The sequence below is a fragment of the Callorhinus ursinus genome, unplaced genomic scaffold (assembly GCF_003265705.2).
Source record: "Callorhinus ursinus isolate GAN/ISIS: 27379988/994484 unplaced genomic scaffold, GSC_fseal_2.0 scaffold39, whole genome shotgun sequence".
Taxonomy (NCBI): domain Eukaryota; kingdom Metazoa; phylum Chordata; class Mammalia; order Carnivora; family Otariidae; genus Callorhinus; species Callorhinus ursinus.
Window position 1 is genome coordinate 15858357 of NW_027397101.1, and position 15440 is coordinate 15873796.

The following is a 15440-nucleotide window of genomic DNA, read 5'->3' on the forward strand; positions in this document are numbered from 1 at the left end:
CTCTTTTAAGAAGTGAGAATTACAATTTCTCTAACTGATGACAATGTAATTATTTCTTTTACTGTCAAAATAGAGGTGATTTCCCTTCCTCACACACATGATTACACATGCAGATCCAGGCTTATCTGAAATTTTATAAGCATGCTGAATGTCTGAATCTGAATGCACAAGATCACGTGAACAATGAGCCTTAGTGGGGATGTAAACCAAGCCTACAGCCATCTACCCTAAACTTATTTTTATCATCCCCATATCCTGTAGGGACTCACACTTCAGCATCCACACAGCTTTCAACACAATGTCATATCATCCACAATATACAGCAACAACCATTACAAAAATAACTGGGGGGGGGGGAGTCACAGTGAATCTGAATGTCTCATTTAGAGGTTTAAATGACTTCATTAGCTATTCATTAACACATACAAAAATCAGGCTTTCAGAAAAACACAAGACTCCACAAGATCTATGCCATGCCATGAACACCGGCTTTGGGAGAATCGTGTCCTACCTGCTCTTTCAGCTGCTGTACGGAAGTCTGAAGGTTCAGAATCTGACCGAAGAGCGGGCTCTGCAAGACTGACTTGAGAAGGTTCAGCTTGTCTTCATTGGCTACATCTCCACGTTCTCGCAGCTTGGCTTGCAAGCGCTCTGCTGCCTGCAGGGCTCGATTTTTGTCTAAACCAAAGAGCAGCACTGGTCATTAACAGGATTCAAAAGACACACATCAAACCCCACTTACAGAACAGAAATCCTAAAACTATTCCTTTCGAGAGCATAAAATTGACTCAGAGAAAAAAGGATTGTAACATGTCCCTATAAATAGGTCCCTCAGACCCTGGAGTCTCTGGTGAGAGAGTCTGTCTGAAAGCAGAGAACTGGTTATAGTACACGCCACATGCAAGTAAGTAATTGTTGCTCCAACTCAGATGGAGTGTATCTGAATTCCAACGCCAGCTGTCAACTCTTTTATATAAAAACTATTGAAAACCAAACACTTCGTGATCTTGTAAATGCCGATATTTTCACTTTTCAAAAAATTTTATTTACATTTAAGAAAAATTAGAAATATAACTCATTAATAAGTGGATGTGGATGATGTCACTGATGAGTCATAACATCCAAAATACAATTTCATGTATTAAGGAACAAACATTCTATACTTGAGAATTTACTTGAAAATATATTACAACAATGTATAACCCTTCAAAAACACTTCTTGTTAATACTTTAAATGTCTTTCCCCAAAATTAAATAGCATATCTCTATATGCATCAAACCAAAATAATTCAAATATTTATTGATCACCTTATATATCAGGCATAAAAGTTGCAAAAGTATTCTGAGTAAGTGTATCCCTAATAATCCTAGCATCTTACATGTGTGTTTCCACCAGATGGTGATTTTCTATGACAAATCACAGTTAAAAACATCTCCCTAAAACTCTCTCTCACTCTCTCACAAGTGAACCCAAATTCGTTTTAAAGGAATGAAGACCATTCAAATATATGTTCTAACAGGTTCATCATGGTAATAAGGCCATCTATTAATATTCATTTGCCATAATATAGTAATCAAAGAGTGGGAATTATCACCACAGACACTTTTTATAGAACCAAATGTGGGATGACATAGAAATGGGGAAATTAAGGCATGAATTAATGTTGACCATGAGTTCACACGCATACACAAATTTAAACAAACAGAATTTACTCATCTGCACAATTTTTATGTATTATTTATTTATTTATTTATTTTATTTAGAGCATGAATGGGGAGGGGGAAAGGGAAAGAGAGAGAATCTTAAGCAGGCTCCAAGCCCAGCATGGAGCTCAATGTGGGGCTCAATCTCACGACCCTGAGAGCATGACCTGAGCAGAAATCAAGAGTTGAATTCTTAGCCAACTGAGCTATCGAGGAGCCCCATCAAAAGCACAATTTTAAAAGTGAATAATGATAACGATATGAGAATTTTATTCTGGGTCTTATTTCCCATGGTATGTCAGAATACAAATCTAGTATTAATTTTTCTTGGAAGGTGTACACATAAGTAATAACTTACAAAATAAAGACTGGAAAGTGACAGCTTCAATAATTCTCTATTTTCCCTTTGCTGTCCACTGTCTTATGAGGAACTCTGTTTTGTGGACTAGTAGTAGTCTTTGCGGCATGTGACTTTAGTATAAAATAGGGGATGAAGGTAACACACACCCATGTATTTTATCACTCACATTTTACCAGGAAGAAAAGCCAGAGTAATGATCCCCACTATCACAAAAACAGCTCCTTTCCCTTTTCCTTCCACCTACTCTCATCCTGCTTCCCAAAGCATGCAGGCATCAAGGCACCAGCCACAATCATCAAGGCACCAAGGTGAAATCCAGATACGTTCCAACAGTCATGCCCAAAACTTCCAGGGAAAACACGAGGTATTCGGCCATCAGGAGAGGGATGGGTGTACTGATATGCCTGGAACTAGTTCTATAAACCAGCTCCTCTAAAACTAAAGAGCAAGGGAAAAAGATTAACATGTGAATTTGGGTATTTCAACCTACATTATCTCATGTAGAAATCAAACTGCCGTAAATCATCACTGAAGTTTGCCAGCCTAAATGTTTATTATTGTTATGGCTCATCATCAACTTAAAAGCAAAGTTGAGTAGTTTCAACTGCCACAAATAAAGAAGGCAATGAGCTTCTTTCAGTATTAAAAATACTGTTAAGCTTTCTGATGCTGTCCACAAACACCCATTAACCAGAAGTGGGTCCATAAATTAGAACAAGGTTTACATTAAACTTCATTAAAACTCATAATTGGTAGAACACTTCATATGTCTTTATCTTGGGCTTACAAATGGTTTGTTTTTAGTGCTCGCTTCGGCAGCACATATACAAATGGTTTGTTTTTATAACACTTCAGATTAAATCATCCAAATATAGAAACACATTTCCCTGCTATAATGCTAATGGATAAAAACTTCTAAAAACTAAGCTACTAGACAAAATCCTGCTATGTAGAAAAACTATTTCAAAGATCCGAATGGAAAAAGTTTTGATTCTTAGAAAAATAAGAAGGAATAGGTCTTACCTATAGTTTCTAACATTTTTTTCCAAAGTTCAGTGTTCTTCACTACAATGATTTTAAACAGCAACTAAAACAGAACTCTGGAAAGAAAAGAAATAAAATGGAATGGTTATGTTTTATCACAACATTAAAACTATATACTCTAAAAAGTACTTGATGCTACCATAATTCCTTTGACCATTAAAATCTTGTTAACTTAAAATAGTTTTTTTATACGCAAAAAAAGAGGAATCATTTTAGGACTTACTCAAAATTATCTTATATTTGCAAGTAATATTTGCATAGTAAGGTAAAAGGCACACGATCTGTTTTAAATAAGATGGCAGACATATCCAAAATACTTCTTTTAAGAATTTCTCAACACAGACCACTATAATCTCAGATTCACGTACAGATTCTCACCCACAGAGTAAGGAACTTACTTGACTCTGCATGAGAAATTCAGTGGGCAAAAAATTAAAACGTAAAAAGCAGAAGATGTGATCCTGCCCTTGACTGCTCACAGTCCTAACTGGGGAGACCATACACACATAGCAATTAGAAATGAACTATGACACTCATGATATTATTTCCCTGTGGGTCACATACTGCATGAGTGTCATAGTTTTCATGGATGAAAAACTGAATAAAAGCATAATGTTAAATGAAGGAAGGGTTTTCAAAATACCCTCCTGACTATAATATTCTCTTCTCCCTCATTCAAAATAAACCTTCTCAACTTCTTCAACTCACACGGACTCATCTTTCTCTGACAATACTTATCCAGACTCTTTAAAGTACCAGCTACAGATTTCCAATGACAGTGTCCAAATCACTAACCATACCTAATCTTTGCTGTCCAACAATTTATATATCCTCTCCCTAGTCAGACCCACCCTCTGCCTTGCAGAAAAACCTCAGTCATTGCTTCAACGGAGGGAAAAAGGTCACACCCAATTTCCTCACTTTTGAAAGACAAAATAGGATTTGTCTGAGAAGGAACAGTTGCCTTTGTTGTCTCTTTAACAGAAAATGCATCTGGGACAAAAGGAAATCCGTGATGTATGTGAGCAGATGCATTGACTATCCATCAATGCCTGTGATTAGCTCTGTGTAATAACAGAGAACAGTTCTTATTGACTTTCCTAATCCTGATTTAGAATACACTATTTAAAACATCAACTCCATCTGAAATAGTCAAACAACTCTACTACTGGCACTTGTTTTATAAAATGCCCTCGTGTCAAGAAAAGGGCACCAGCTCTAACTTGGAATTGAAACCTAAATAACAGCGTAGGTATGGGCAAGGGGCCTATCATCTGAATCTTAGTTTCCTAGAAAACGTACTCATTGAGTATATTGCAATAAATGAGAAAAAGTATATGAATTTCCAGATCGTAGTATAACTCACACTGTAAAATATATATCCAGGATTAACACTGAGCCCATACAGATGTGCATTTCAATGTCAGGCATTGCATGGTTTCATGGGGAAAAATACAGGGAGATTTTAAAATAAACTAGTCATATTTTTATTCTTATTGACAAGGACACTTCATAAGATAGTATACTATTAGGTCCCCCTCAAAAAATTACTAACTTCTGACAGTTAACAAATAAAGTAAAGATACCCCACTAAAAGGAAGGTCTCTAACTGATATATGCCCAGCAGGAAGAATGCTAGCAATGGAAGAACATAACTTAGGGAGTCTGATCACCTGAAGAAACATTTCAGCTGGCCCCTTTGCTAGCTGCAATGCCCTGTGAAGTCACTGTCCGTCTCTCTTAAACTAGAAAACTCTAACCACAAATGAATTACACTCAAAGTTTTAGAACGGTAAAACTATACACATCAGTGCTTGCTAGGCACAATAAAGTCAGCTCTATCTTCTTCCCCCTTTGAAAAATTAACTTGGAAAGACAAGCAATACTCATGACCTGGAGGGGGAGGTAGCCTATGGATTTAGAGACCCACTGATTTATGAGGAATCTGCAGAGAAAGTACAGAGTAAGCAGTTCCCCACTGAGAAAAACACTGTCATCCCAAAGTTCACCTACAAGTCGGTTATGTGGAAAGAGAATTACTTTTCTTTTCCCTGGAGAAACTCTTATCATAAAGGTTTTTTTTTTTTTTTTTTTTTTTTTTTTAGGGAAAAAAACTCCATTCAACTGTGAGTCAGACATTAATTAGCTCCCACATGAGAGCTCCATTCCTCTGGATTTCAGAGATTAAAAAAAAATGAGTTTCACAGTTTCTCTTCTCTGCTCTGATGTCCGTTAAAATAAATACATGTGGCTTTTTTGAGGTTTTCCAGATTTTACAATTAGTAGGCATGACAAAGAGACAAGAGGTTAAAAAAAACAACTGTTCCTTTCCATGCCCTATACCCCATCCCAAGGATTCAGCTCTAAGTATAAAGATACTCATTTGTAACCAAAGATGTTTTGATATGGAGAGATGAGTCCACATGCATCAAACTGCATGAATTCTCCTTCTCACCCCACCATCAACCTTCCCTCTCCACCCCCCTCAACACCGTGTGGAAACAGAAGGGTACCTGGGTGACAACAGTGGGTCATGGCTATTGGGTAAGATGTGAAGAAAATCTAATACGTGTCTAAGAAATGCCAAATTCTCAGGGCTCTTCTGGACAATTCAGGCTAGCAGTGAAGATGGTGAGTCAGAAGGGTGGTAAAGAGAGGAAATGAGATGTGGACAAGTAGCAACACTAATGCTGGGGCAGAAGCAAAGGTGACAACAGCAAACATACAGCCACCACATCCTGGGCACCACTCAAAACATATTATCCAACTAAGGCCTTTAATATTCACTTTACAAACAAGGAAACTGAGGCAATGAAAGAGTACGCAACTTGCCCAAGGTCATACCACCAGTACATGATGGAGCCAGATGTGGACCAGGCAGTTTGGCTCCAGAGCCAATTAACAATTTAACTTCTACAATATACTGCCTCTCAACAGGAGGAAGACTCACCTTACCATTCTTCCTCTTTCCAAGTTCAAAACTGTGTTGACTTTGCCCTACACAAGGAGAAACCAGAGGAAGAAACAGACCCAACGTGCACGAAGTCTGAAATGGACTGGTGTAGACAGCTTAACACAACCAACAATCCATACAAAGGTATGAACAACTCAAAACTAAGTATTTTAGAAATCATGGGTAGGTACATCAAAGAAAGATCAGTAATAGTCACCATTTATATAATGTTCATATATGTTTAAATAAATCACCTTTGAAACCCAAGATTTTAAGAAAAATCTCCAAGAAAAATAAGCCTCCTTATATTAATATTCAAAGTACATTAAAACACATGCCTGTTATATTTCAAGGTGCTAAATTCCTCAACACAATGGAAATAGGCATATTCAAATAGACTTAAAAATAGAGCTACTGTACACGAGCCCGTGTGGTTACTGCCGTGTACTCCTGCCTGTTGATGCATCACTATGTGGGTACAGCTGAAGCTGTTACAGCAGTGGGGACAGTCACAACTACAGGACGCACACCACGAGTGGCTCAGTGACTTCAGTGCCGATGAAGCACTAAGTGCTGGACAAGGGCAGGCTGCACACATGACATCCCAGCAGCAGGGACCCTGACCCTCACGCTCTCCACGTGCTCCTCCAGAGAAGACAACAGAGGAAGGGAGAGACTCGGGTCTTACTCAAGGTCATATAGCTCGTAAGCAGAGCTTAGAGTTGAATCCAACGCTGCCTGAATTCAAAGCCCACACTCAGTCATGAGTGTGGCACACACCATGCTTTCCATATTGTACTGCAAAAATCATATGGTGGCCATACACTGTTGAATGAAAAAAAAAGGACTGTGTGAGACAATGTATTAAGTTGTTAGTATCTGTATAAAAGGGAAATATTTGCATAAATAAAATTAATATGTACATGTTTATAAAAGCACAGACTGTTTCTGCAAGCTTTCCAAAGACAGTAATAGTAGGACGTAGGGGGCTATGGGACACTAAGAGAAACTTATTTTGCACTGCATTTCTTTTGGGTTTTTTAATTTTTTTTTTTAAAGATTTTATTTATTTGACAGAGAGAGAGAGAGCACAAGGAGGGGGAGCAGCAAACAGAGGGAGAGGGAGAAGCAGGGTCCTCGTTGAGCGGGAAGCCCGATGTAGGGCTTGATCCCAGGACCCTGAGCCGAAGGCAGACGCTTAATCAACTGAGCCACCCAGGCACCCCGTCTTTTGGGTTTTTTAAATTTTATATCAATATAACTTTGCCACATTTAGCAAATAAAAATACAGTATACAGAAAAATTCAAATAAATTTGTATTTTGGATAAATGAATTAATTTTTTAGTATGTGCAATACTTGGGACATTCTTATAACTAAACACTAATTTGTTGGTTATCTAAATTTCAAATTTAACCAGGCATCCGTTATTTCATATGGCAACCCTACTTATGTATATATTACCTTAGAGGAAAAAATCAAATTTTAAAAATCATTTTTAATTTAAGGCCTTTATGCTTCTTGTAGAACATTAATGTAACAACAAAGTTGCCAAGTCCTTTACAAAGCTCTAAAGATTTTATTTTTTTTATTTTTAAAGATTTTATTTATTTATTTGACAGAGAGAGAGAGACAGCAAGAGAGGGAACACAAGCAGGCAGAGTGGGAGAGGGAGAAGCAGGCCTCCCGCCAAGCAGGGAACCCGATGTGGGGCTTGATTCCAGGACCCTGGGATCATGACCTGAGCGGAAGGCAGACGCTTAACGGCTGAGCCACCCAGGCGCCCCAAAACTCTAAAGATTTTAGCTGTGACCCAATTATTGTCCAACAACTAGTTGATAATTCCAGTTTCAGAAGGGGATAAGAATCAAGTCAAATTTGGTTTTATTTAGAAACGGACTAATTGACTAATCGTTGTACTTTTCAACAAGTTGTACTGGTAATGTGTGGGCACAGATTGTAAGTAGTAAAGAATCAGTGCTTCAAACATAAAACAGATCATTCTGTCCAATGCAGATTATATGGCAACTAAGAAGTGAAAATATGTTTTCTGCTAAAAATAACCCAGAAAGAGAAACTGTCCCAAATGCATAAAATTTTCTAGTTATCTTAAACAATTCTAACTGTAAAAGAGGTACTTTATTTTTTGTTTTTTAAGTTTTTATTTTAATTCCAGTTAGTTAACATACAGTGTTATATTAGTTTCAGGGGTAAAATACAGTGATTCCACACATCACCCCGTGCTCATCAGGACAAGGGCACTCTTTAATTGCCATCATCTGTTCAACCCATCCCTCACCCCTACCCCTCTGGTAACCATCAGTTCATTCTCTACAATGAAGAGTATGTTCCTTGATTTGTCTTTTTTTCCCTTGGCTCATTTGTTGTTTCTTAAATTCCACATATGAGTGAAATCATATGGTATTTATTTTTCTCTGACTTATTTCACTTAGCATTATACTCTCTAGCTCCATCCATGTCATTGCAAATGGCAAGATTTCATTCTGTTTAACGGCTGAATGATATTCCATTGTATATAGATACCACATCTTCTTTCTCCATTCATCAATCCATGGACACTTGGGCTGCATCCATACCTTGGCGATTATAAATAATGCTGCTAAAAACAGCTAGGTGGATGTATCCCTTTAGAATTAGTGTTTGTTTTTTTTTATTCTTTGGATAAATACCCAGTACTGCCATTGTTGGATGGTAAAGTTGTTCTATTTTTAACTTTTTAAGGAGCCTCCATACTGCTTTCCACAGTGGCTGCACCAGTTTGCCTTCCCACCAACCATGCACAAGTGTTTTCTCCACATCATCACCAACACCTGTTGTTTCTTGTGTTGTTGATTTGAGCCATTCTGACAGCTGTGAGATGATATCTCATCATAGTTTTGATTTGCATTTCCCTGATGGTGGGTGATGATGAGCATCTTTTCATGTGTCTGTTGGCCATCTGGATGTTTTCTTCTGAGACATATCTGTTCATGTCTTCTGTACATTTTTAATTAGATTTTTTGTTTTTTAGGGTACTGAGTTTTATAAGTTCTTTATGTATTTTGGATACTAACCCTTTATCAGATATGTCATCTGCAAATGTCTTCTCCCATTCCATAGGTTGGCTTTTTGTTTTGTTGATTGTTTCCTTCATTATGCAGAAGGTTTTTATTTTGTTGAAGTCCCAATAGTTTACTTTTGCTTTTGTTTCCCATGCCTCAAGAGAGATCCAGAAAAAAGTTGGTATGGCCAAAAGGGGTATACCTTTAAGTGAGTCTGCTGCAATGCTTTGTGGCTGGTCACAGTCACTCAGCATCTATTTATTGCATTTTTTTTAAGATTTCATTTATTTATTTGACAGAGAGTGTGTGTGCACAGGCAGGCAGAACGGCAGGCAGAGGGAGAGGAAGAAGCAAACTCCCTGCTGAGCAGAGAGCCAGATGAGATGCTCGAACTCTGGACCCTGGGATCATGACCTGAGCCGAAGGCAGGCGCTTAACCAACTGAGCCACCCAGGTGCCCCTATTTATTGCATTTAAATTTCGCATCTGTCTCGTTCACAGCTGCCTCAGCACTACCTGAAAGTTAGACAGGTGCAAGGCTGTAGTCATTTGCAGGTAGTTTGTCATAACATCAATTGGCCATGAGAGCAAAACTTACACTTCTAATCATAATTCACAATCTAGGGAAATGTTACGGAACTAGTACTCTAAAAGAAACATCACACTACCCACCAGTGTTAGTGCACTTTTTGAACAGAAAACACTCCACCTCTTCTTAGTATCTGTTCTTTTGAACTTCTCCTTCATTTCTATAGGCTTGATTCAAAAAGTATTCGTGAACAAAATCATTTTCAAGTTCATATTTATGAATCTTTCTGAATTCCTTCAGTAATAATAGAATTTGTTAATTCTATTCTGTTTCCCAGAATGAAAAGAAAATCAACTATCAAATAATCTTACCTTTCCAACATACTTGAAATACCAACTGATAGTCTTGTCCTTCTTTTATAAAACAGAAAGATAAATTACCTGCCAAAAGTAAAAAATGCTACGGGTGCCACGGGGTGAGAAAAGAACTCAAATTCTGTTAGTTACTGATTCAACAATACATGGGGCAACTACATGACCTGCATGTTGTTGGGTGGCAGAATTAGAAATATGAAGAAACAGTCTGGGAACTCATGGGCCAAGGAAATAGAAGAAAAAGGCAAGTGAGCAGACACTTAAAAATACAATTGACAGAAGCGGGCACCAAACTCAAACTGAAGAGAAAGGAGAAGCTTCCTGGGGGCAAATACCCTTGCACAGTGTCCTGAAGAACAAGTCGGAGTCACAGCAGGAATGAGGAGAGCTCCCCATGTGGAAGCAAAAGCACACAGTTTCTGGGTGTTAATACACAAACAATGAATCATGGAACACTACATCAAAAACTAATGATGTAATGTATGGTGATTAATGATAAAAAAAAAAGCATACAGCTCCTTCCGAGCACTGCAGGGAGCTTCTTATTCCTGGATTGGGAATGAAGAAAAAGAAAGTCGGAAGTGATAAGGCTAGAGATGTGGGTACAGGCTAAATTACTGAGGGCCCTGCATACCATTCTTAAGGAGTTTAGACATTTAATTTTCAAGTTTATTTTGGTGTAGTGAGTGACATGGTCAAAGTTTGTCTTAGAAACATCACTCTGGTAATGGTGTGGAAGACTATAAAAACAAGAAAAACTGGAAATAAGAAAGCCAGGTAAGAGGTATTTTCAAAAACAGACATGAAAGTGAATAAATGAAAATGGAAGACAGATTCAAGAATGAATGAAAAGCTATAAGCAACAGGACCTGGTAATGTGGAAGTAAGGAAGATGAGTCTAGGATGAGCCCCAGATTTCTGCTTGAGTTTATGACTGGATGGGAATACCCATCACCAAGAGAATATAAGAAGAGGGCAATGGTATGACCTCCAGAAATAAAGTCATACCACTAAAAAGAAACCATATTATTCCAGATATAAAGATGTGTCCTGAGCAAGAGTTTAAAAGGCTGAGTTCTCATACCTTACATTGTTGCTATGGACTGAACTGTATCCCCCCAAAATTCATGTTGAAGCTGTAACCTTCAATGTGATTGTATTTGAAGACAGGGCTTTTAGGATGTACTTAAAGTTAAATGAGGTCATAAAGGAATGGTCCTAATCCAAGAGGATTGATGGCCTTATAAGAAGAGGAAGAGCTATCTATCTAACCCTTCCTCCCTCCCTCTCTCCCCCTTTCCACAGAAAAGCCATTAAGGGCACAGTGAGAAGCTACTATTGACAAGGCCAGAAACCAAACCCTGCTAGACCTTGATGTTCAACTTTCAGCCTCCAGAACCATGAGGAATTAGATTTGTTGTTTAAGACACCCAATCTATGGTATTTGTTATGGTAGCCCAAAGTGACTGATACAGATTTCAACCTTCCCACGGCCCCTGCTCCAAGGAATACGCTATCACACACTGCTACGTCCTTCTTTTCCAGCCATAACCAGCAGAACAAGGGTTGGGCTCCTCACCCAAAGGAAGACAATCCAAGTGCTGACTGGAAAGGCAGAACTAGGCTAGACTCTCTCTCTTGGGAACTGAAGGAGAGAAACATTGCAAGAATAAACCAAAGATAAGTAAGGGATGAAAGGCTAAAATAAGGTACAAGCCTGATTTATGAGAGAGCAAAATAAATCAGATGAGAGAGAGAGAACACAACTGACATTGCAAGAGCAGCAGGTATTCCTTGGGGAGATCCAACATAGCCAATGAGAGGTAAACAGAATAACTGGTCCCTAAGATACAGAGTCACTGACATCCATTCTTACAGTGAACTCCATTCTGACAGAGATAATTTGTAAGAGGCTCTTTATTCCATTCAAACACACCTAACTATCACAGCCTACTGGGGTATAGCATCACACTGCCACATCCCACACAAACCAATCCCTTCAAGCATCCTGCTGTAGAAGTACCCTTGCTCCTTCAACTACTTCATCTGGATACTCTACTTCCAATAAAGATTTGAGGCAGCTTACAGGCCAAGACAAGTTTACTAGGACTACTGAAATAATTAAGAACCTTACAGGAGGGAGAGCTACATCAGAAAAACAAGGCACAGGGAAGCAGCTACTATGGCAAGTGAATAAAATAATATGAAGTATTCAGTTTTAATCAATGAAATGCCACCAGGTTCCAATCGAACAAAACAAATCCGCTGTTGAAAAAGGCCTGTGAAACCTAACTGACAAGGTTTCATTCTATCAATGAAACCACAGTAACTGTGAAAAACATTTACAAATAATTAAAATATTCCTGGCTAACAGGAGAATAACAATACTTTCATTTCAAACTCCACTAGAAAAACAAGCCAAATATGCACATTAAAAATTTTAAAATAACACTAAAAAAAAAATAACAACCAGAAATGGAATCTATAATTTATAAACCAGGAAAAAAGATTCAACAGAGAATATTCAAGCAATCTAAAAGAGGCTGGGAACAGAGAAAAAAAGAAAAAAGGAAAAAGCACAGTCAACAAAAAATATAAAACAAAGGGACTAAAATAAATCCAAACATCTGTATTCACAATAAATATAAATGGGTTAGACTCACTTATTAAGAATAAATTCACAATCCAGATTTCAAAAATGAAATTGGTTGAGGAATAGTTTGATATTTACCTGCATTTTAAAATATATATAACAATATATGCTTACATATAAATATATATATACACACAATATTTTCATCATATTCAACAATAAATTAAAAGGATACATTCTAAAATTGATTATAGTAGTAGTTACTTTTAGGGGCAGAAGACAGATGAAAATGGTAATCTCAGATCAGAGAGGGATCAAAAGGGAACTTTATCTTTCTCTATTTTTTTAAGAAAACTGTAACTTTTAGAATGGTTTTAAAGTAGATATGTAAGAAGAAATGGGTTGAAATATTTATGGATAAAATGGTGAGATGTTTAAGATTTGCTTCCAAAAAATGGAAGAGGACAGAAGCAATAGGACTGGCCATGAACAAAAGGCTGTTAAAACTGAATGATGGATGGGGCACCTGGGTGGCTCAGTCGGTTAAGTGACTGCCTTCTGCTCAGGTCGTGATCCCAGGGTCCTGGGATAGAGCCCCGCATCGGGCTCCCTGCTCGGCGGGAAGCCTGCTTCACCCTCTGACCCTCCCCCTGCTTGTGTTCCCTCTCTTGCTGTCTCTCTCTCTCTCTGTCAATTAAATAAATAAATAAATAAAATCTTAAAAAAAAAAAACTGAATGATGGATACATGAGGATTCTCTATAATAATAATTTATTGTAATATGTACATTATAAAATGTACATTTGAAATTTTCATAATAAAAATTAGAAAAATAACAGATGGCAGTAAACATGTGAAAATGTTAATATCTAATTATGGAGGATAGAACTAGAGATGATTAAATCATTTCCTTCTTTATAATTCACAATGTTTTTGAAATCCTATCGTTCTTCCTCGGGGGGAAAAAAAAAGATTTCACCTCAAACTACGAAGTTACTTGGAAAAAAAAAAAAATTTGCCATTGATAAATGCTGTCAGAAAAGCAATTGGTTCAGGCTAGATTACTTAACTCCAGCAAAAGGAACTGAAATATTATGAAAAGATTTCTTCAAAAATTAATATCTCATAAGGAATTTTCATTTTTTAAAATTTTCATTTTATTCTGATATTATAAATATTTCATTTATTCTGATTTCCCGATGGCTACTCAGCTGCTAGTTTTACCAAGCTGTTTTAGGTAAGAGCCTTAGAAGCAGAAGCTTATGGCTCTGGATTAGCCAACTTTGTGTGAAAGAGAGAACAGCAGGGCAGGAAGTGATAGATGACCGTAGCTGTTCTAATTCTGCAAGTGCATACAGTACAAACCAAAATCCCCACTTTGGAAATGATGGGTGAACCCAAGAGAGTACACATAAATATAAATGTTCCAATTAAAGAAAACTTATCTTTCATGTAAATTCAAATGACAATTCAAAATAATGAAGTCACATAATATATCTAAACTAATACTATAAAATGGAGAAATGGCAAATTAATCCACAATTATGTAGACATACATAAATCAAAATCATTCCTTTGACCAAGAATCCACATATTCTAAACAAGTTTTGGTGAAAATAATATCATCTCATTCCTTTGCATAGTAATTTCCTAATAGGGAAAAAAAAACTACTGAATAGGAAAATACATATAATAAATAAATGGAATATTTTATTATTGATAAACTTACACAATATATTTATACTAACATTTCATTAAACTTATTTTGTATTAAAGCTACTCTCTTTTATTTTTAAGACTGTTGGCCGGATGTAAAGGGTTCATTGTCCTTTCAAAAAGTATGCATGTTCTGTCCTTAACTGCAGATTCCCTAAAGCACAGACACACTTACTTTACAAAGACATTTACCAGATTCATAACCACTTCCAGAATTACATACACAAATTATACTGTATGATGTTTTTGAGTTAATCTCCCCTATTTACTGCTCACATCCAGGTACGAAGTCAATGTTAGTGTTGAAAGGAACAACAAAAAACATGCAGCTCAGACTTTCGCTAAAAGCTCAAGACGGTGTGGTTACTAACAAATCAATGGTGTGTCTGGGATGAGAATCTTAGGCTGCTATTATTATTCAACTGATTATCTGAAAGGCTGAACTTTCTTTTTATTTTTTTCTAAAATTTTATTTATTTATTTATTTGAGAGCCAGAAAACGAGCAAGGAAGGGGGAGGGGCAAAGACAGAGGGAAAAGCATGCTCCCTGAGGAGCAAGGAGCCCGATGCAGGACTGAATCCCAGGACCCTGGGATCATGACCCAAGCCGAAGGCAGACACTTAACTGAGCCACCCAGGCTCTCCCGTAAGTTGTTTTCTTTTTTTATTTTTTTTAAAGATTTATTTATTTAATTGAGAGAGAGAGGGAAAGAGAGAGAGAGAGAGAGAATGAGTGGGGTAAAGGGCAGAGGGAGAAGCAGACTCCCCACTGAGCAGGGAGCCTGATGAGGGGCTCCATCCCAGGACTCCCGGATCATGACCAGAGCCAAAGGCAGATGCTCAACCGACTGAGCCACCCAGGCGCCCCCTTTCTTTCTTTTTAAATATATTAGACAAATCAATTCTGTTTATAGTCCACTGTATTATATTTATTTCCTTTCTCCTTACCCTCACTCACAATTTCTTTAAAAAACAACCAAAACACACACGAAGAACTATGGACTCCACAATATCTTCTCTCTGGGCACACTTTTTTACATATTTTCCATCCATAATGTTCTCTCTTAGTACATCCCTATAAGGACAGGGACCCTCCCACCAAATT

General features: G+C 37.4%; 1 protein-coding gene across 14 annotated transcripts in view; it reads right to left on the bottom strand.

Annotated features, from left to right (window-relative positions):
- The window catches only part of MPDZ (multiple PDZ domain crumbs cell polarity complex component), a 167602-nt gene that overhangs the window by 137982 nt on the left and 14180 nt on the right, over nt 1-15440 (bottom strand). For all 14 annotated transcript variants that reach the window (XM_073880795.1, XM_073880790.1, XM_073880788.1 and 11 more), the window contains exons 2-3: nt 3089-3165; nt 512-678 (exon numbers count right to left, since the gene is read on the bottom strand). In XM_073880795.1, coding sequence (XP_073736896.1) covers nt 512-678; nt 3089-3104 — 183 coding nt within the window. In that variant the 5' untranslated portion in view covers nt 3105-3165. The remainder of the gene's footprint in view (nt 1-511; nt 679-3088; nt 3166-15440) is intronic.